General features: G+C 58.5%; 3 protein-coding genes across 9 annotated transcripts; 2 read left to right on the forward strand and 1 right to left on the reverse strand.

Annotated features, from left to right (window-relative positions):
• Window positions 1-432: 432 nt before the first annotated feature.
• CA11 (carbonic anhydrase 11 (inactive)) lies at window positions 433-6,532 on the forward strand. The gene is given in 11 exon segments (XM_089902621.1): window positions 433-1,159; window positions 1,246-1,320; window positions 1,415-1,467; window positions 1,470-1,512; window positions 2,075-2,217; window positions 3,981-4,166; window positions 4,398-4,493; window positions 4,648-4,720; window positions 4,825-4,979; window positions 5,237-5,402; window positions 6,159-6,532. Coding segments are annotated over 11 exon segments (1,083 nt in total). The 5' UTR covers window positions 433-1,092; the 3' UTR covers window positions 6,185-6,532.
• A 138-nt stretch (window positions 6,533-6,670) lies between these two features.
• On the forward strand, window positions 6,671-12,532 carry DBP (D-box binding PAR bZIP transcription factor). Of its 2 annotated transcripts, none has more exons than XM_089902620.1 (4): window positions 6,671-7,434; window positions 8,328-8,738; window positions 10,355-10,566; window positions 12,140-12,302. In XM_089902620.1, the coding sequence occupies exons 1-4, from the start codon at window positions 7,296-7,298 to the stop codon at window positions 12,191-12,193; spliced, it is 816 nt and encodes a 271-aa protein (XP_089758746.1). In that variant the 5' UTR covers window positions 6,671-7,295; the 3' UTR covers window positions 12,194-12,302. The 2 variants fall into 2 exon arrangements, with proteins under 2 accessions (XP_089758746.1, XP_022440890.1); XM_022585182.3 differs by having other exon boundaries at window positions 6,679-7,434; window positions 12,159-12,532.
• SPHK2 (sphingosine kinase 2) lies at window positions 6,810-21,112 on the reverse strand. Of its 6 annotated transcripts, XM_022585175.3 has the most exons (8): window positions 20,819-21,112; window positions 20,482-20,610; window positions 19,792-19,938; window positions 16,349-16,823; window positions 15,344-15,493; window positions 15,133-15,227; window positions 14,926-15,041; window positions 6,810-14,517 (listed from the first exon to the last, which is right to left on the reverse strand). In XM_022585175.3, the coding sequence occupies exons 3-8, from the start codon at window positions 19,828-19,830 to the stop codon at window positions 13,425-13,427; spliced, it is 1,968 nt and encodes a 655-aa protein (XP_022440883.2). In that variant the 5' UTR covers window positions 19,831-19,938; window positions 20,482-20,610; window positions 20,819-21,112; the 3' UTR covers window positions 6,810-13,424. The 6 variants fall into 6 exon arrangements, with proteins under 6 accessions (XP_022440883.2, XP_022440885.2, XP_089758741.1 ...); XM_022585177.3 differs by lacking the exon at window positions 20,482-20,610; XM_089902615.1 differs by lacking the exon at window positions 20,819-21,112 and having other exon boundaries at window positions 20,482-20,804.
• Between the last annotated feature and the right edge of the window lie 3 nt (window positions 21,113-21,115).

Genomic DNA, 21,115 nt, shown 5'->3' on the forward strand with positions numbered 1-21,115 from the left:
ACCTCTGCTCTCTCTTCTCTGCCTTCCCGGCTCCTCCAGCCTCTCTCTCTCCCTCTCCAAGTCTCTGCCTCCCCCTCCTGGTCAGCCGCCCACATCGCGCGCCAGTCTCCCAGGGGATCCCGCAGCCAGGTTAAGGGAGCCCCTGGCGGAGGCCCGAGTGATGCATTGGGCGGGGGGCTGCAGGCACTGATGCAGCCTCCAACCTGGGTCCCCGCGAGCTGGGAGACGCCGGATCCTCCGGGGCCAGCGGTCCTGAGAGGGAAGACATCCGAGGACTCTTCCAGCTCCACCTTAAGCGCCCCCCTTCCCCCTTCTGCGGAGGATGGAAACTGCCAGGTCTTGGGCCCCAGGTGTCGGGGCCACCCCCGCCCCCATGGCCCCAGCGCGGCTGGGAGCTGGGGACCATCCCCCCAACGACCCCTCCATCCTGCCCCTGGGGCATCCCACACACACACCCACGCCAGCCCGAGGAGGAGGGTTCTCTGCTGTGAGAGCTCTCCCCACCCCCAAACAACGATAGAAAAATTAAATAACAGCAAGAGAGAGAAGAGAGGGAGCGGGAGGAGGGAGGAGGGGAGGAGGGAGGAAGGGAGGAGAGAGAAGAGAGAGACGGAGAAACCAAGGAGGCAGGAGAGGAGGAGGTGGGGAGAGGGAGAGGAGCTGGAGGCCGAGCGGGAGCGAGGGAGGAGGAGGAGAAGGGGAGAGAAGCGGGATGGAGGTATGGAGTTAGGTGGCTTGCGAGAGCGTAATGAAAAGAGAACGAAGAGGGGGGTGTGGATTAGAGACCCAGAGGTAACCCGAGGGAGAAGCATAAGGCAGAGAGAGTAGGAAGATCGGGAGGTAGAGGGAGAAGGAGGGTTCGGGAAAAGAGGAGAGGAAGGGGAGGCATAGAGAGGGAGGAGAGGAGAGCGGAGTAGGGGCGTGGGGGCGTATCAGTCCCCGGCTGCCTCAGTAACTGGGGAACTGGGACTCCCTGTGGGTAGGAGAGGAAGGCTGGAAGTCCGGAGGGGTCGGGGTTCCACAAAGAGAGGAAGAAGCTGAGAGAGGGCGGGCCAGGGCATTGGGAAGGGGTCGCCCCGAGGCCTCCCGGGGATGGGGGGTGCAGCTCGTCTGAACGCCCCTCGAGCGCTGCTACTCTGGGCCGCACTGGGGGCGGCAGGTAAGGCCTGGGGGTTGGGGCAGGAGCCCCTGACTGGGGTGGGGGAGGGGTGCCAAGGAGAGGGGTTCAGGCTGCTTTCTCCCCAGCTCACATCGGACCCGCACCTGACCCCGAGGACTGGTGGAGCTACAAGGATAATCTCCAGGGAAACTTCGTGCCAGGTGCAGCCAGGGCGGGGACCCAAGAGTCTGGGCTGCCGGGCGCTTTCTTCCTGAGACCCAGGAGTTCTCTCCTTCCCGCCCCCCACCCCCGCAGGACGCAGGAGTCCCATCCCCTTCCTTCCTCCCTCAGGAGGCCCAGCTTCTGAACCCGAGGGGCTCAGCATGGGACATTATACATTAGCATTTCAAGTAGTGAGTGGGAGGGAGTGGAAGGTAAGGGAGTGTGGGGCTGGAAAAGTGTGTGTGTGTTTCCTGGGAAAGAGGCAGGTTGGTCCTGGCTCCTACTGAGAACCAGAGGTTCAGTGGCCCCGTTGCCCACCTCGTCCAGCCCTCTCTTGCAATTCCTTCTCCCCACTACATTCATTATCCGGCTGTGGGACAAGGGAGACAAAAAGAACTACAACTCCCAGGGGCCCTGGGGCAGGCAGGCACTGGATGGGTAGGCTGGCAGTCTAGGGGCTGCTGGGAGTTGTAGTTCCTTCCCCAATGACAATTTAAGATAGGTTTGATCAAAGAGACTAAGAGGTGTTGGGGGGGTGCGGGCGGTCCTTAGGAAACTCCTCCAAGATTCTTCTAGGACCTAGAATTCTGGATCCCAGCCCCCTCCTCCCTCAAAGCCAGGAGTCCAGATTCCCAGCCCTTCGTCTCCTGGGATCCAAGGAGTCCAGACCACAGCCTTCCCAGCAGATCCCAGCCTTGGGATCCAGTCCATATTTCTGACTCCCTTTCCTCCCTGCCCCACACCTGCTCCCAGGGCCTCCCTTCTGGGGCCTGGTGAACGCAGCCTGGAGTCTGTGTGCTGTGGGGAAGCGACAGAGCCCCGTGGATGTGGAGCTGAAGAGGGTCCTTTATGACCCCTTTCTGCCCCCGCTGAGACTCAGCACAGGGGGAGAGAAGGTAAGGGGCCTGGAGGGCGGGGTTACCGAATCCACTGGGGCTGGGCCTGAGTGGAAGTGGGGGGCAGGGCTTTCGGTTGGGAGGCTAGCCTTGGGGAAGGAGGCCTACAACACAATGGGTGGAGAGGCGGCTACTTACGCTCCACAGTGGATCACCAATTGTTCCCTCCTCAAACATGGCTCCTAGTCTTCCCATCTCTTAGAATCAGCGGTAAAACAGACTCAGTGTGCCAGGCGCTGTTTTCAAACTTGATAAATCCTCTAATTTTCACAACAACCCCATGAAATAGGTACAATTATTATCCTTATTTTATGGATGCAGAGACTGAGGCACAGAGAGGTTAAGTTACTTACCCGAGGTCAAACAGCTAGAGAGTGCCAGGGCTGGGATTCAAAGCTAGGCAGTGTGGTCCCAGAATCCATGCGTTTGCCCGCTTTGCAATACCATTTGTGGTTTTTATTTGGCCGCGCCCCGCGGCATGTGGGATCTTGCTTCCCCCACCAGGGATCGAACCTGCACCCCCTGCACTGGAAGCGCAGAGTCTTAACCACTGGACCACCAGGGAATTCCCGCAATACCATTTCTCATAAGAGGTGGCACTACCGTTCACTCAGCCAAAAGTCTCAGAGCTATCCCCCATCTCATTTCCTCCCTCACTCCCATTTTCCATCCATGTCCTTTCTAGTCTCCTTGCTAAACAGCATTTCACTTCTTGTCCCTCCACTGCTCCCACCATCATCTTGCACCTGGACTGGTGCCATTGCCTCCTTGCTGGCCTGCTTCTCTGCCTCCTGCAATCCATTCTCCATCCCACAGCTAGAGAGATGTTTAAAAACACAAACCAGATCATACCACTCTCTCCTACTCAAAATCCTTCTATTAGGACAAGTAATAACAGCACACACTTACACAGTACTTAGCATGTGCCTGGCACTGTGCCAAGTGTGTTACATACATTCAATTACTTAAATAAAAATACAAAATACCCCATCATTGCCCACAAGGCTGTGCACCATCTGGCTCCCATCACCACTCTCTCCTTTGCTCACTGGGCTCTGGTCCCACTGGCTTCTTCACTGTCACTAAAATAGGCCATCTCAGGACTTTGCACTCACTGTTCTCCCTTCTGGAATGCCCTTCTCCCTGCGCCTTGCAACTAACCCCTCCTTATCCTTCAGGTCTCCATTCAAATGTCACTTCCTCATGGAAGCCTTTCTTGACACCCCACCCCCATCCCAATCTATGGGTCGTCCCCCCCTTTTTTGGCTGTGCTGCTTGCAGGCTCTCAGTTCCCCGAGCAGGGATTGAACCCAAACCCTGGCAGTGAAAGCGCAGAGTCCTAACCACTAGACTGCCAAGGAATTCCCTGGGTTTCCTATTATACTTTATCAGAACTCCCAGTTCTCCCCAGTGTGAGCATAGGATGTAATTAACTAAGCATTTACTTATACGATTCAGAATTTATTGTCTGTCTCTCCTCCACTGGAGCAGAAGCTCCATGAGGCCCAGAATTTTTGTCTACTTGCTCATTGCTCTCTTCCTGGCATCCATGGCACATAGTAGCAGCTCAATAAATATTTGTTAATTAAATTCACCACTATTGAGCACCGACCATGGACCAGCCCAGAGTCTGGAAAGACATTAGTGTTCAGACTATGCTGAATGATTAAATGTTTGTTGGCAGAGGGAAATGTATGAATGGAAAACAGTAGGGAAAAGGTCTTCTCTCTGCATCCCTGTGAAGGCCTCCACCTCTCCCACAGCTCCGAGGAACCCTGTACAACACCGGTCGCCATGTCTCCTTCCTGCCTGCACCCCGGCCTGTGGTCAATGTGTCTGGGGGGCCCCTCCTTTATAGCCACCGACTCAGTGAACTGCGGCTGCTATTTGGAGCGCGTGATGGAGCTGGCTCTGAACACCAGATCAACCACCAGGGTTTCTCTGCTGAGGTGATGCCTGCTAACCTCTGACCCTCGACCTTCACCCTGAGTCGACCCAATTCCTCCCACCTCACCCTCCTCTTAATGCCTCATCCCATCCTCCTCCACAGAACTACCCCCGCAACCCTGAACACTAATCCTTAACCTGACTTGGGGCCCCAAAGGCCCAGAGCTGCACCCATTGCCCATTCTGTCCCCCCTGTCTGCCAGGGGACCCCACTCTCTGTGCTCCCCTCGCAGGTGCAGCTCATCCACTTCAACCAAGAACTCTACGGGAACCTCAGCACCGCCTCCCGGGGCCCCAATGGCCTGGCCATTCTCAGCCTCTTTGTCAATGTGAGCCCAGGCAAGATTCGGGAGGGAGGGGCTGGAACCTGGGGTCTGAGAAGAGGGAGGCTGGAAGGCCCCAGACTCCGGGGTCCTAGGGGAGGAAGGAGTTGGGGGCTTGGACTTCCGTGTTCCTATCTCCTCACCTCACACCTCCACACAGGTGGCTGGTAGCTCAAACCCATTCCTTAGCCGCCTCCTTAACCGTGACACCATCACCCGCATCTCCTACAAGAGTAAGTCCCTGGGCATTGGAGGGTGGAGAGGGTGGGGGTGGGGTGTGCACATAGGGGAGTTCAGCAGGGGCACCCCTCTTCACTCTGACCTGATATTCCCGCAGACGATGCCTACTTTCTTCAAGACCTGAGCCTGGAGCTCCTGTTCCCCGAATCCTTTGGCTTCATCACCTATCAGGGCTCTCTCAGCACCCCACCCTGCTCGGAGACTGTTACCTGGATCCTCATTGACAGGGCCCTAAATATCACCTCCCTCCAGGTGACCCTGGCAGCCCATTGCGCCCTCCCTGCCACCCCCAACCCGTTCCTTGGCCTGGGTGTCCCCTTGCCTCACCTACCCTCCTACCCCCGGTTGACAGGGAACTGGAGGGGATTCGAGAGTCTGACAACCCTGGAGCATCTGGTGGGGGCTGAGCAAGACCCCGCCCACCCGCTCTCGGGGGCAGGGCTTCCCGCGTGACGTCACCAGAACCATTCATTATTCACTCCCAGTTTCCCACCCCCCTTCCACGGCAGATGCACTCCCTGAGACTCCTGAGCCAGAATCCTCCGTCCCAGATCTTCCAGAGCCTCAGCGGTAACGGCCGGCCCCTGCAGCCCTTGGCCCACAGGGCCTTGAGGGGCAACAGGGACCCTCGGCACCCCGAGAGGCGCTGCCGAGGCCCCAACTACCGCCTGCATGGTATGATCCAGTCTGCACCCCCTCCACGTCTTGGTCTAACCCGCCTATGTGTCTCCCCTTGGTGTCTCAATATGATACAGTCCTACCCCCCTCTGCTGCTCTGTATGATCCAGCCTCTTGAGCTCTCACTCGCTCTTTCTCCCTTCCCCCTTTGTGTCAAAGTGGTACAACCCACCTCCCGGTCATAGACCATTGCTGGTCCATGATTTGTCTTCTTCGCTGCTTGCAACTTGGTGTGTAACCCGAGCCCCCTGGTTTCCTTATGGTACGATCAAGTACTGGTCCGTGGTGCCTATTACTATGGCTTTCCGAAATGGTACAGCCCGAATCCTTTTCCCTGTTTTCATGTGGTACAACCTACCTCCCTTACTGAGAAACAGCATGGTACAATCCCCTTTCCCCCCCACTGCCTCCTCGTGGTTCAGCCCAGTGATCTAACGTCTACCTCTCTGGCTTCTCAACATGGTACAGCCCATACCCCCCACCCAAGAATACCTTCACGTAGTTCCACTAATGCTGAAACCGGATGTCCCTATTCCACCCTTCTGCTGCCTCCCTATGGTTCAGCCCAGTGCAGTATAACTGACCATTTCCCCCAGCTTCTCAACCTGGTACATTCCGGTTCCCCCTTCGCAGCCCTGCCTGTGGTAGAGCCCCGGGCGGCCCACCCCCCCCATCCCCGCCCCCTGCATGCTCCCTTCAGGGTCCATCCTATCGTGCCCTAAACTAACGCCCCCCACCCGTGTCATCTTACAGTGGATGGTACCCCCCATGGTCGCTGAGACTCCCCATCGAGGATTGCGCCTGCCTTTCCCAAGCTTCCCCACAAGGGGGGGAGTCACCCCCAAAACAAAGCTATTAAAGGGACAGAATACTTCCTGTATCTCAGTGGTCTGATTCTAGGGGCGGCGGGGAAATATTTGGGTATTAAAGAATAGCAGCCTTCTTCTAGAAACCAATCTCCGTCTTCCTAAACCCCACTACTCGGTTTTTTGGCTTCCCGTTTCCCGTCATTTGGATTCGCGGCTCCTTTAAGCGGCTCTTCTCCCCTCCCACCCCTTTACCCACCCTCCCCGTCAGGCAGCACGCGCAAAGCCATGTGCTTCCCCCTCCCGTCTGCCTCATTGGCCCAAACTGGGTCACGGTCCCGCCCCCAACGCCGTCTCCCATTGGGTGAATGTAGGTCAGGGTCCCGCCTCCCTCCAAAAGGCAAGGTAACTTCACGCACTGAGACCCTCTCTCGCACTCCCAGGACTTGGCGGATCCAGGGGTCCCATTGGCTGTGCGTCTAGAGGGGTCAAGACGCCATTGGCCCGCGCTTTCAGCCGGAGGGAGGCACGCGGCTGGGGTGCAAGGCCGGAGTCTGGCGGGGGCCGAGAGGAGGGGTGCGCTCTGTGGCGTCGGGTGTTTTGGTTTGGCTTTTTTTTTTTTTTTTTTCCGCGAAAGAAGTTTGCTTTGGCCACGCCTCAAGGCAGCCGCCTCCTCCTGCCCTCTCCCCGGCCCTCCGCGCACACCTCTTGGTGCAGATTGCAAACCTCCTTCCTAGGAGAGGGCTGCAGATTTTGCAAGAGCCAGGCTCACCCACCTTGTAGAAGGAGCGCCTTGTGTCCCCTTGAACCCTCGGTTGCAAAGAGCCGGCCGCCTGATTTGATCAGCCCCTCACCCAGACTGTATGGTCTCCTGGGACCCTCTTGAGTTGCACGTTTCTGCACCGAGGACTGCAAATCCCCGTCGCTCCTAGGATTTGCAGTGTTCTGGATACTGGAGGCTTGCAAGCTACGCTCGCCCGCCCCTGGGCAGACACTCGCCCGAACCACAGGAGTGTGCTGCTGACTGGCAAGCCAGCTGTTCGCCTCTCCATGAACCCGTGAGCCTGCGGGCAGGTGCCGGGCGATGGCGCGGCCCGTGAGCGACAGGACTCCGGCCCCCCTGCTGCTGGGCAGCCCGACCGGGGCCCCCCCTGGCGGGGGAGCGCTGCTTGGGCTGCGGAGCCTTCTGCAGGGGACCAGCAAGCCCAAAGAGCCAGCCAGCTGTGAGTTCTAGCCCCCATCTCGCCCAACTCAGACACCCTACTCCCTTAGTGCCGGGAGGGTCCACAGCTACCTCCTACGTGCCAAGAGTCCATCCTCCCAACCTTTATCTACCCAAATATTGTACTTAGGTGTTTAGGCCCCTACATGCCTCAGCACCCAGGACCCAAAAGTACCGGTTCTCATGCCTGTCCACTCCCAGGGCTCAAGACTCTAGGCCCCAGCCCCCTCTTCCTTTTGGTTCCGAGAGTCTGGACCCCTGGGGTCCAGGGAGAAGGGAGGGGGGTGTGTCGGATGCTCACACGGTTGTTACACGGGCTTGGGCGGGGCATCCTGGGGTCACATGGAGTCTAGGGATGAGGAATGTGCCCCAGGAATAGAGCCCCTTCCTGCCCCTTAGAGTGTGGGGGCAGGGAAGAGGGGGTACAGTGCACAGAGAGTGGGGGGGGTTGTAGATTACAGAGGAATTAACAGAGCTGTCATTTTTAAAATCTCTCCTGCCCAACCCTCCACCTACCTCCGTCTGAACTTCCATCCCCCTTCTGTGTGTCTATCCCTTCCTGGGTCTCTGTCCCCATCTCTCTCTTTGCGTCCCTGTCCTCCCCTCTTTTTGAGTCTCCTTTCCTCTCTATCCCTTTCTCGGTCCGCCACCCCCGTCTCTTGTCTTTTCTCTCTGGGTCTCTCTCCCTCTCTGAGCCTCTGTCCCCTCCTCTCTCTGGGTCTTTGCCCTCCCTCCCGGGTCTCTCCCCCACTTCCCTCCTGCCCCCCCTCTCTGTGGATCTCTGCGGTGTGGGGCTCCATCCCCTCGTTCCTCGTGTCTCTCTCCTCTCGGAGTCGCTTCTTCATCTCTGTCTTTCTCCTCCTCCCCACCCTGCCCGCTTTCCCTGGCCCGCAGGTCTGCTGAAGGAAAAGGAGCGCAAGGCGGCCCCGCCGGCAGCCACGGTCCCCGGGCCGGGCCTGGAGCCAGCGGGACCTGCGGATGCCTCAGCTGGGGCGGTAGTGGGCGGCGGGTCCCCACGGGGACGCCCTGGGGCTGCGCCCGGCCCGGGTCTGTTGGCGCCGCTACTGTGGGAGCGGACGCTGCCGTTCGGCGACGTGGAGTACGTGGACCTGGACGCCTTCCTGCTGGAGCATGGGCTCCCTCCCAGCCCGCCGCCCCCCGGCGGCCCGTCGCCAGCGCCCTCGCCCGTGCGCACACCTGCACCCTCCCCGGGGCCCGGCTCCTGCGGCTCGGCTTCCCCTCGCTCCTCGCCCGGGCACGCCCCCGCCCGGGCTGCCCTCGGGGCCGCCGGCGGCCACCGCGCAGGTGCGACGGCTAGGGCGGGGCAGGGCCCTGGTTGGGCGGGGCTTGGAGTCCAGAGGGCGGGGGTGTGAGAATCGGGGGGTCAGGACGGTGGGACTGGGGCTGCATGCCCGAATTCCGGGTCCCCTAATTGGGAGATGTCGGGAGAGGAGTCCGGATTCTGTGTCCCCTAATGGATCAGGAACTGCGTATCCTGGACCTATAGGAGATGAGGGACTTGGGACCCCAAGTTCCAGGAAGCCTGCCCAGTGGTGAGGTCGTGTGAATTTTACGTGGGACGTGAGGACAAAGGCTCTGGATACTCGAGGAGTAGGGATTGGGGTCCCAGGACAGTGGAGTTATTTACTGGGGAGTGGACTGCACCCCAGAATCTGGACCCGGAAGCGGTGGAACTGGGGTAGGACCGGAAATCCTAGGCCCTCTACGAGGGAGGAAGACGAGGGCCGGACACAGACTTCGGTTTCCCCAGGACAAAAGGGACTGGCAGCCCTACCTCCTTGGCCCCCCCATCCCAGTGGAGAGGGGCTGGCGCCCCGGGTCCCGGAGTCCTTCAGAAGGGACCTTCATCCTGGGTCTTCCATTGGGGCAAGGACCGAGCTTTCTATATTCCTGGGGTAGGGGCTTGGGGTCCCAGAATCGTGTATATCCTAGTGGCGAGGACGTTTGGGGCCTGAGAATATCGAGGGGGTCGGTTCTCGAGTGTTCCCTAGAGAGCAGAGGGGTCTGGATCCTTGGCGGTTGAAAGGTTCGAGCTGGGAGACCCCAGGGAGCAAGAGGAAAGGTGTGCTCCATCTGGCACCTTGGGGTAGCCAGGGGCGGACTGCAGGTTGGGGATTCCTAGACACACCTGCTCCTGGTCCGACCTCCGGGCAGGACCAGGGCCCTCCCCTTCCCAGTCGCACATTCCCGCGCCACGTGAGTCCTCTCCTCCCTCCTCCATGCTTCGTGCTTCGCGCACGCGCGGTCACGCGGGAGGGGGCGGGACTGGGGAAACAGGAGAGTGCCCGTGGCGGCAGGGGGGCGGGGCGGGAAAGCAGGCGCCAGCACGTGACTCGGCCCTGAACCTGTGTCCTCAGTTGGCCCCAGCTGGCTCGCTCTTAAAGGTACAGGCCTCTCTTACGCTTGAACCAACCTGGAACCTCAGAGCCCTTTATGCTTCTCGTCCCTAACTCTTTGGACTTAGCAGCTCTTAAGGAGCTAACCTGAGGTCTTTTCGGTGCATTAAATTCCTTTTCCCTGAACAGCCGGGGGTCTAGGCTTTGGTTGGGGATTCAGTTAAGAAGGGTAGGACTATAGGGAAGGAAGCTAACACTGTAACTCTGAAGTCCTGAGGTTTTAGAAGCAATAATTCAGGTTCCTGGGCTACTTAGGGCAAGTCACGTATGATTGGGCCTCAGTTTTCCTGTGTGTAAAAGTGGAGCTGGTTTCATGATTTCTAAGCATCTTTGTGGCTTAAGGAACCTTCATATTTTATATTAGGGAGGTTGATCCCTGGCAGGCTTTATGTTAAACCCCATAAGGGCCTTCCTTGTGGTGGACATGATACCTGAGCAGGGGGTAGCCTCTGGGAACCCCCTCCCCAAAATAAATACACAGGTGGCACATTCTATTTCCCCAAGGCCTGACCTCTCGGGACACACCCAGCCCTGTGGACCCAGACACGGTGGAGGTGCTGATGACCTTTGAACCTGACCCAGCTGATTTAGCCCTGTCAAGTATTCCCGGCCATGAGACCTTTGACCCTCGGAGACATCGCTTCTCAGAGGAGGAACTTAAGCCCCAGCCAATCATGAAGAAGGCACGGAAGATCCAGGTGCCAGAGGAGCAGAAGGTGAGCATTGCTGGGTGTAGGACACAGGCTTCATGGGTGCTGGCTCCACAGCCAGGGATGGCCCTTTCTTTAGTCAGACCTGGGTTTCTCACTTGGGATTAGCTCACATTCTCCTAACCTACAGCTAAGGACCAGTCCTCCTTGGCCAGGGGCTGCACAGGGACAGAGGTTTGGGCTTGAGATTTGTGAAAACCGTATCGTTGTGGGATTCAGACTCAGCCACCACTGCTGGGACAGTTTTACAGGCTTGGAGCTTCTCCTATCGGTTGGACCCAACACCCTCACTGGGGCAGGCTTCAGGCTCTACCAGGCCCAGTTGCTAAGGATAGCATCCTTTAGGAATGTGATATCAGCTTGTTTCTTCTGAGCAGCCAACTAGGCAGGGGTTGGTCCTTGAATCTCTGATCTGGGGCATCCTTCAGGGCAACTGCATCTGCCTAGGATGAAGACTTTGCCAGCCCCTCTAGGCCTTGTTTTCTGGACTCACTGTTAAGAGGCCTCAGGTTCTCATTAGCGGCCAGGGCCACATTCTGATTTGGGGTGCTTTGGGCAGTGACTGCATCTCTCTAACATTCTGTCTTTGTCAGTCCTGGGTTCTTCCCTAACAAGAAGTACCTGGGCTTGTCTCACAAGACTTTGGCATGTCCTTGTGTAAGACACAACTACTTGAAGCAGTGAGTACTGGCCTGTAAACCAAATCTAGACCAGTGGTTTCTCTTGCCATGAGGCCTTGTTGCTAGGGAGTGGGTTTACCCGAGCTAGCAGGGACTAGGCTTTAATGAAATGGGGATGGAGGGGCATCTTTCAGAGCTCTGGGTCGTCCTTGTACTAAGGAGTGGTCCTCCTCCACAGCCAAATTCCAGGACTGGAGAACTCTAAACATAATGGTGTGGGGAGGTCTCAGGATAGGCCCATTTGCAACCAGGGACTGTTGGGGAGGAGGCAGCTCCCTGGCCTCTATTCAAAGCCAGTGGGTCAGAGACTGGCTGTGGTCATTGGGACCACTTACACCTCACTTTTGTTTGCTAATGAGGGGTGAGGTTGCCTTGGCAGCAAGGTCAAAAGGGCCCAGCTCTGAGAGGATTTTATGGGACACCAAACCCCATCACTAGGGAACCTAGGCTTTCCTTAGCAACCAGGATCTGGAAAGGTGATATATAGGGCAGTGCTTTTCAATGGGAGAAGTCTTCAGACCCTGAAGGTCTTGTTGCTAGGGAACAAGAATCCTTAGCAAACCAGGAGCTAACTGCAGGCCTTTTGTCAAGTGAGAAGAGCTTGGGCCTCCTCTGCACAGTGGAGACTTGAAGCTCAGTTGCTTGGGGTGGGAGGCTATCTCACGCCTTAGCTGTTGCTAGGGGCCTGCTGTCCATAGCAGCCGGGGCCCTAGAAGGCCAGATCCTTGGGTACCCATTCAGGGGAGATCGGGTATCCTTTAGGCCCCACTGCTGGGTGAGAAGCAGCCCGGGGTGGGGGTGGGGGGGGGTAGGTTTCTTAGGTGCACTCTGGTCCTTGAAGTCAGAAGCAAAGCTGTTCCTCCCTTCTCTCGCTGGGCCGGGGCCCCTCTGGACCTCAGTGCTTTCCCACCCATCCAGGACGAGAAGTATTGGAGCCGGCGGTACAAGAATAACGAGGCAGCCAAGCGGTCCCGCGACGCCCGGAGGCTCAAGGAGAACCAGATATCGGTGCGGGCGGCCTTCCTGGAGAAGGAGAACGCCCTGCTACGGCAGGAGGTGGTGGCCGTGCGCCAGGAGCTGTCCCACTACCGCGCCGTGCTGTCCCGCTACCAGGCCCAGCACGGAGCCCTGTGAGGCCGCCCCCACCCCAACAGGTGGAGCTCTCCTCCGCCTCACTCAGACTTGCGCCCTGACGCCCTCTTCCCTCCCCGCCCTGTGGCCCACGGGCCGGCCAGCTGGGTGCCCCAGGGATGTGATGATGCAGATAAATACATTTATATTTTTAAGAAAAAGTGAGCCTCCCCGCTCCCTCGCGGGGGCGGGGAAGGTCCTCAGTGTGTGCCCCCCGGCACGTCGGGGACCCCATCCTCCCACCGCCTCCGTTAACACGATCCTGAATAAATCTTGAGAACCCCAGAGCCAGCTGTCGTGGGGGAGGAGGCAGCTCCCTGGCCCCAGTTCAAGGCCAGCGGGTCACGCTGGCCGCAGTCCATGGGCAGGTCTGGGCTTCGGTCCATAAAAGGCAGGAGCTGCTGGAAGTGCCTAGAGTCTGTTCCCTCCCATGGGCTGCTGGATGGAGGAAGGGGCGAGGGCCTGAGAGGAATGAAGCCACTACCTTTATTGCATAGACCTTTTCAATTGCTTTGAAGATTGGGGCTGGGGGACGCACAGAAGACCGAGGAAACGAACTTCCCCGCCCCCACCCACGGGGGGAGGGACATTAGTGCAAATCGGAGCGCCGCCCGGGGAACTTGGCCCCTCCTGGGCTGATTGGCCAGCTTGGTGGAGGCACCGGAGTAGACGGGGCCGGTTATCTAAGGCCTCCCCAGCCCGTACATTCCAGGTCACGTCACTGGACTACGCGTTAAGACAGGCTCCGCCCTCAGCCGACCTGGCTTTCTACGAGCCGTTCACGAGGGTCTGGAGTGAACCCGCCCTCGCTGACCAGGCACTACCCTTGGGGCGAGCCCATTTCTCCGTGACCGTCAGGACCCCAACCCCCGGAATTCGGGACATCCTCCAGCATCACCTCTGGCCCCCTGGGGTAGGACGCAATCCTGAGACCAGGCAGGACCACTGTAGCCTCCGCCCCGACTCTAGCAGCCACACCACGCCCCCTAGCTCAGGCTCCGCCCCCTCAGGAATGTAAGCCCCGCTCCGGGCGAGCTCCAAGCTTGGTTGGAGTTAAGGCTCCCGCCCAGGGCGGCCTGAAGGACCCGTGAGCAGAGTACCGAGGCCGGGATGCACCTGCGCCTGCAATGGCCCATACTCCACCTGCTCCCCGTCCACCGTGAGCACGCCGCGGGGCGTGAGCGGCTCAAGGCGGAAGGCACGAGCCGCAGCGTAGCCCAGCTGCGGACAGCCCAGGCTGAAGTGGTTACCGCGCTCCATGGCCAGAAACAGGCGCAGGAGCGCCGCCCGTGAGATGCCACCGCGCACCCAGCACAGGTGCACCAGGCCGTCGTCAAAGCGCGCGTGGGGCGCTGCCACTAGGTCAGCCCCCAGGTGACTGGGTGAGATGGCCAAAATAAGCACAAAGTCCCCCTCCATTGTCACCCAGCCTGGGGGTAGTGGAGCGCCTAGAGGAGGGAGCAGGTGGTCAGGTGGGCCCCCAGCAGAGATGGCTACCCGGGCATCAGGGGTGGGAGGTGGGAGCCCAGAGGATGCTGGCATTTCTGAGGCCCCCTCGGTGATGGGTGAGAGTTGAGCTGCCTTGGGGGAGCCAGGGGGCGAGGGCAGCAGTGGGTCTGGGGACAGTGGAGCATCCCCGGCCCCACCCCAGTCCCCAGCCAGCTCTGGGCCCCCACCGTTGAGGGACAGGATGGGCAGGGGTTCAGGTGAGCCAGGGGAGGTCAGGGCAGGCTGAGGCAGGGGCAGGGGCAGGTCAGACACTGAGCGGTGCAGGGGTGAGTGGGCCACGGGTGGAGCTGGGCCGGGGGCTAGGGTCAGCTCTGACTTGGCACGTGGCAGGCCATGGGCAGGGGCGGGTGAGGCGGGCTCCACCGTGGCAGGGAGGTAGGAGAGGCGGCCGCGGTAGGTGTGCAGTGTGGCGAGGCCCAGGACCGTGCCCAGCGTGAAGCGAGCACTGCCCAGGGCCCTGAAACGCTCGCTCTGGATGTCCACATCTGACACAAAGCCCCAGGCCACAGACAGGAAGGAGAAACAGCGGGAGCCGGAGGCCAGAGTGACGGAGAGCAGGTCCAGCGGGTGGCTGCCACCCCGGCAGAGCAGCAAGGAGCAGTTGAGCAGCAGGTCAATGCCCAGGGCCGGCTCAAACCTTCACAGTCAGACATGGACGGATACGGTGGGAAAGAGCAAACAGGCTGGGTGAGATACACAGTGCCAGGCGGGGAGGAGAAACACACAGACAGGTGGGGCAGCAGACAATGGGGAGAGGAGGCCGGGCATGTCCTGGGGCCTGCCCGCAGCCATTTGGCCACCTCCAGACGGACTCTTCTTACTGAGCCAGGTTCCCTGTCAGTTCTTTCATTCCATAAGCATTCACTGAGTGCCTCCTGTGTGCCAGGCACAGTTCTAGGCACTAGGGAGACAGCTAGGAACAAGACAGGCAAAAATGTCTGGGGGGTGTGGGGAGCATCCCTCAGCCAGACTGACCTGGCTGAGGGGAAGATGTGGCGCAGATGTACCAGGTCCCTGTTATCCCAGGAGGGCTCCTCCCACCTACCCCCCATGCTGGTTCACGGCTCCTGCCAGTGCGTTGCCCGAGCCACAGGGGAGGATGCCCACGGGGGTCTTCACGGCCTCTTCCCAGTCGGGGCGTTCTAGGAGTCCATTCAGTACCTGGAGGGTGGGAGACCAGACACCTGCGTGTTGGCCCTGGCCTCCGCAGTCCCGCAGGGCTCAGGCTTGGGGCAGGGTGGTCCTACCCTACCTCATACAGCAGCCCATCTCCGGAGACGGTGACGATGCCATCCCACTCGCTCAGGCTCAACCCCTGGACCAGCTCCCGGGCATGGTTATGTCGTTCTAAGGTGGGGAACCAGGAAGTGAGGCAGGCTGTTCCAGCCCTGACCCACCACCACTCCCCAGGACTCAGGAGTCCTGGCCCCCAGCTCCCGCCTCTATCATGACACTGCCCTTACCTGTCTGGATGAGGTTGAAGGACAGCCCCGCTTCAGAGATCATGGGCAGCACATGGTTCTTACACCAATGCCAGGCCAGGCCCCGCCCCCCAAAGGGATTGACCAATAGGAGCAATCGGGGAGGCCTTGGCAGAAGGTCGGGGGTGATTTCTGCAGAGAGAGGAGAAGGAGTCTACAGAGGTCAGGGCACCAAGCCCCTCACCTCAGAAACAGTAACTGCAAATAGCCTCCAGTGGAGGTGGTGGAGGGCTGGCATCAAAACCTGCTGGGAGTTGAAAGTTATTTTCTCCCCGGCCTCACCAGCTCAGGCCCAGGTGTACAGCCCGCCCCCCTCCCAGGTGCCGAGACAAAGGCATGGATCCGGTGTCTAATCCCAGAGCCCTTTGGACTCACGGGGCGGGGGGCGGGGGGGAGCTGTGGTTTCCACCTTCCACACCCCCAAACACCTGGAACCCAGGAACAGGTTACTCCACTGTGAGGGCCTCACCCCCAGACAGCCAGGACCAAGGAAGGCCCGCCAGCTGGGGACCCTGGAACCTTTACCTTCCTGTGCCAACTGAGTACCCTAGGTGGGGCCCTCTGCCTGAAAGCCTCCTCTGAATTCCCACAGCTGGATTAGATGCCATCTCTGGGCTCCTGAGACGCCCCAGGGGACCTCTGCGAGTGCCTGTCATCCAGGGTGGTGACTGGGCATATCACACTTGGCTGCTCTCACCAGCCCGGGAGCCTCTGACTCATCTGTGGTCAGGACCCATGAAAGGGGGGAGGGGACAGAGACAGAAATCTCATGAGAGCAGCAGACCCAAATCCTTCTCTGCCTGGGATTTTGCCTTCTGTGCCCATCCCTGTCTGTGCATCACTCTTTCAGTATGAACCCAGAGAGACACATCATACAGACAGACACACAGAAAAGTAGAGACAGAGATGCCCACAGAGATGCCGCAGAGGGAGATCTGCGGAGACACCCAGGTGGCCCTAGGACAGAGAGGCCGCCCAGTGCCTCACCCCCATCCCCAGGTAGTGGCAGTCCGCGGAGCAGACACGTGAGGGCAGTGGCCCAGCGCTGGGCCTCAGCACGGTTCTCCTCGTAGGTGGCCGCCCCGTCGGCCCGGAAGGTGCGTGCAGCTCTGCGCCGGCCCCCACGCCGGCCCCTCGGGTAGGTGTAGATGCAGAAGTAGGCTGCTGAGTCCGAGGGGCTTCGGCTCCGCAGGGTGCAGCAGCCTGAGACCTCAGCCAGCAGGACCAGGCCACCCCGGGGCCGGGCTTCAGGCTTTGGCCGCAGCCGTTGTATGTGCAGGGCTTGTGGTGTGAGAGTGAGGGCGAAGCGTGGGCCTCGGGCTGGGTAGGAGCCAAACTCGCCATGCAGGAGTGGGGTGCTGGGGGTCAATGGCAGTGGCGGTGGGGGGGCCATGGCCTTGACCCTGTCCAGGGCGCTCCTAGGCCTGTGGCCCCAGCTCCAGGTCAGCTCCTGCTCTGGCCTCTGTGGGGAGGAAGGAGGGTAGGAGTCAGAGTCCAGGACCCCCATGGTGGGCAGAGGGAAGCAGGGGCAGGGCCTGTGGATAAGAGGAGACAATGAGGGGTGCTGACAGGCAAGATGGGAGCACCAGACAGGCCCAGACAAAGTGTGGGAAGACTGAGGACGCAGGGCAGAGGTCAGCTGGACAGGAAGGCCAGCATCCTGGAGGGTCCACACCTAGGCATGCAAATATTCATTCCTTTATTCCCCAAATAATTATTCAGTAGTATGTGCCAATCACGGTGCCAGGCCCAGCAAACACAGCAGGGAATAAAACAGACAAAAATCCCTGCCTTCGTGGAGTTTATATTCTAATCGGAAGATAGGAAAACAAGATAGACATAAAATACATATCGTGTTGGATGACAATTAAGGACTTTGGAGAAAAATAATGCAAAGGAGAGAGATCAGGATGGTGGAGACATATAAATAGACATACAAAGGTAGAGAAAAACACAACAGAACACACACACACACACACACACACACAAACACCCCCACACACCTACACACAGTCAACTCCAGATGGAGAAAGTAACAAGGAAGAGGCACTCAGGCACAAAGAAAAAGGTCTGAGAGCCAGAGAAACACTGAGAGGAGACAAACAGCTTCAGTGAGATGAAACCTAGTATAATGAAAGATACTTAGGGAGCAGAGTGAGGGTTTAGGGGCTCCAGAGGCCCTCTGAGAGTCAGACAACAGAGTTAGGAGAGAAAGAGCAGACAGGAGAGGCAAGAGGTAGGGGATGTAGTAGCTGGAGAAACTGAGAAAGGGGTGTGACATGGAGCAACTAAGGGGTCAGAGAGGTAGAGGAGCCACATGCAGGCACCTGCAAGGGACAGGAGCCAAGAGCTGGACCTCAAGCACTGACCTGGGTGTCTGGCCGCCTGCTCTCCAGGGAGAGAGTGGGAGCTGGGCCTGAGGTCCCCTCCCCCTGCCCTCTGCCCAGTTTCTGCCTCCTCCTCCCAGCTCACCTTTGTTCCCCACTGCCCCGCCCACCCCGTCACCTATCAGTCCTGCCCCTCACCTTCCCCCGGCGCAGAACTGCCCCAGACACACCCCCATCTGTGGACTCTCAGGAGCCACCTCTGCCCCCACCCTGGGCAGCTCTTCAAGCCCCACCCCTAAACTTGCATTGACTCCCCCCCCCGCACTTAGAGCCCTAGATCTCCCCCAGTTCTGGGGCCTGCGCCTCGGTCCCTAGGTCCCCAGGTCTCTGGCCTGGTCTCCATTCTCTCCACCCTCCATGTACCCCAGACCAGGGCCTGGGTCTCCATCCATAGGTCCCCCCAATCCATAAGCCTGAGTCTCTGTCTCCGGTTCCCCGGGTCCCGGCCCTCCATCCCCACCCCAGTTCCAGACCTGGGTTTTCATTCCTGGATCCCTCAATCCTGGTTCTGGTTCTCCATCTCCATCCCACACCCCTAGTACCCAAGTCCCGGGCCTGCGTATCTGTTCCTCTTGCTCCCTCAGTCGTCCTGACTCGGGTCCCTGTCCCGACACCCCAGACCCTCCTCACACGCCGGATCCTCCTCCAGGCGGCCACTCAAGTCAGCACCAACTACCCCCCATCAGACCCAGGGGTGGGGGGGAGGGTGTGCATCCGCTCAGCCAATGGCCGCGCGGCCGGCCTAAGTTGCACCAATAAGAGCGTGCGGGGGCGGGGCCAGCAGACTCGCGAGCTTGGCGCAGGGGCCTGCCGAGGGAGAGCGGGAGAACTGGGCGGGGTAGCGCGCTTAGCGAGATCAGCCGCCATTGTAGGTGAGGGCACACGCGCAGCAGAGGCGGCTTCACGGAAGCATGGCCAGAGCCCCTGTCGCCATCTTTGTTGAGGGCAAGTGGGCCTCTCCCATCCTTTGACTTTATAAAGAGAAGGGGCAAGGGGGAGAAGGTCTTTAACTGCAGATAGAGAATGACCCTAACACAGATAACAAAGACCCAGAGATATGCAAAAACAGTAAAAGGGAACAGTGAACCAGAGTCGGAGGCAATAAGAGACTTGAAGAGAGAGTGTTGTCTCTTTTTCAGACAGTTACAGAGAGTCAGAGAGATAGACATAAAGAAAAGCAGAGATACAAACAAAGAGACAAAGACAATGGAATTAAGAATGTGCAAGGTGGGCTTCCCTGGTGGCGCAGTGGTTAAGAATCCGCCTGCCAATGCAGGGGACATGGGTTCGAGCCATGGGTTCCACGTGCCTCGCGGCAACTACAGAAAGCCCACGGAACGAAGACCCAACGCAGCCAAAAATAATAAATAAATAAAATAAATAATAGATTTTTTAAAATGTGCAAGGTAAGGAAATGATGGACACAGAAAATGATGGACACAGCAAGACATGGGGACAGACACTTTCAGAATGAAAACCAGGGAGGAGAGGCTCATTAATTCGCAAACTATTTACCTTGGGCACAAGCTAGCGTGGGGGCAGCATGACATAAATATCTGCCCAGTGAATGACCCAGTTACACGGTAAGACGGAGACTCAAGAGAGAGACTGGGAGTATCTGAGAGAGACCTCTAGGTCAGGGGTGAAGGACAGAGAGAATGTTAGAGGCTGAGAGGAACTGAAGCCAAGAGACAGAAAGCAAAGATGCTGACAGAGATACAGAGAGGCAAAGACACGATGAAATTGAAAGAAATCATGGCAAGAATAATATCAGGTGACCAATCAATGTACCTAGTGTTCAACTGAGAACAACAACAGCACCAGATAACATGTGCCAAAAAATAACCCAGAGAGAGGGGCAGAAACCCAGAAAGATGGAGAGACAGGGAAACACAGTGCGTGTGCTTAGGGCTCCAGGGGAAAGAAAGACAGATACAGTAATCAAAGAGGCTGGGACTCAAAGACCAAGGAACAGGGACAAGGAGGAGAGAAGGAAACTGTGTTCCATCGTATGGTGATCTGGACTTTTAGATGGACACTTACCTGGTCCTGCTGCTCCTCTGCTTCAAGGTGTCCATTCATCTGCAGGCCCTCTGCTGTGTTATCACATCAGTAAGACCCTGGCCCTGGGTCGGAGGCCATGGGAAGGTGGTATGGACAAGGAGTCAGGCCTCATGGTGCAGGCCTGGCCTGTAGGAGCATGAAGGGCAGAGGAAAGGAGGCCAAGCTAGCAGTGCTGCAGGGCTTCCACGAAAACAAGTGGACAAGTCAGCTTCATCACTGCCCCAACCAGTCCATCTGGTCCCATCCAGTAAAGGCTAATAACAGCAATAGACGCCCCTTTTTGCAGATAAGGAAAGTAAGGCACAGAGAAGTTACACGACTTGCCCCAAATCACAGAGAGGTTGCCCAAGGTCACACCATTAGTAAGTAGCAAAGCCAAGAATTGAATTCGGTTACAGATGGTATCACCATCTTTCTGTCTCTTCTCCTCCTTGGATCTCTACCTTCCCTCTCTTTCTAGGTCTTCTAACTCCCCGGATCACCATTTCGCCACCCTTGGTCTCTTTCCGCTCCCCTTCTGGGTCTCCATTCCTCCTCCTCTTTGAATCTCTGTCTCCCTCTCTCTGAGTCTCTCCTCCCCTCTCTTTCAGAAGTTTTTTACTCATCCCTCTCTCCACCCCATCCCCCAAGCCCCGGGGGCCTCAGCTTGCCTCCTCTGTGCTCCAGTACCTTGCACGTCCCTCAAACCGAACCCGCTGGGCCACTTGAATCTCTTGGCTGGGAAAAGCAGCCTCCAGGTGGCAGGGGCTGAGTTGGGTTCAGGGAAGGGCCATCTGGGGGCAGAGGGAGAAGCTGAACCTAAAAGGTGGAAATACAGAATGCCATAGACTGGGCTGCAGCAAGAAGATCTCGGGTTAGACCTCAAGTAAGACTTCCCGAGCTGCGGCCGCACTTGGGAAGCGCAGCACGAGATAAGGCAGATGTGAGCCTGATAAGGAAACGCCCAAAGCCTGAGGTCAGAGGTTTCCCGAGGTCCCGACTAGCCCCGCCAGCCCCGCCTCCTCACCTCCAATACTCGGCCCTCTAGGTCCTCCGGGAGCCACAGAGAGGCCTTCGGCGTCGGGCCAGAGCGTCACCGCACGACACGTCTTCCTAGCTCCGCGCGACATCTCTCTGGCTCCGAGATCCCCTTCTGCCGGAAGACTATCAAGAACAGGGACTGGATAGGGCCAGAGAGGCCTTCGACGGGCTGGCCCTTCCCTCCTTGGCGTAGCGCTTGTTCCCCTTTAGATGTTCCTCCACCCAATTCCGGAATCGCCCATCTAGCTGGTCCTCCGATTCACCATAGAGAGACATGAGTCAA

Source organism: Delphinapterus leucas, chromosome 20, assembly GCF_059928025.1.
Source record: "Delphinapterus leucas isolate spDelLeu-1000000601 "Yukka" chromosome 20, BTC_Dleu_Yukka2, whole genome shotgun sequence".
In the NCBI taxonomy this organism is placed as follows: Eukaryota; Metazoa; Chordata; class Mammalia; order Artiodactyla; family Monodontidae; genus Delphinapterus; species Delphinapterus leucas.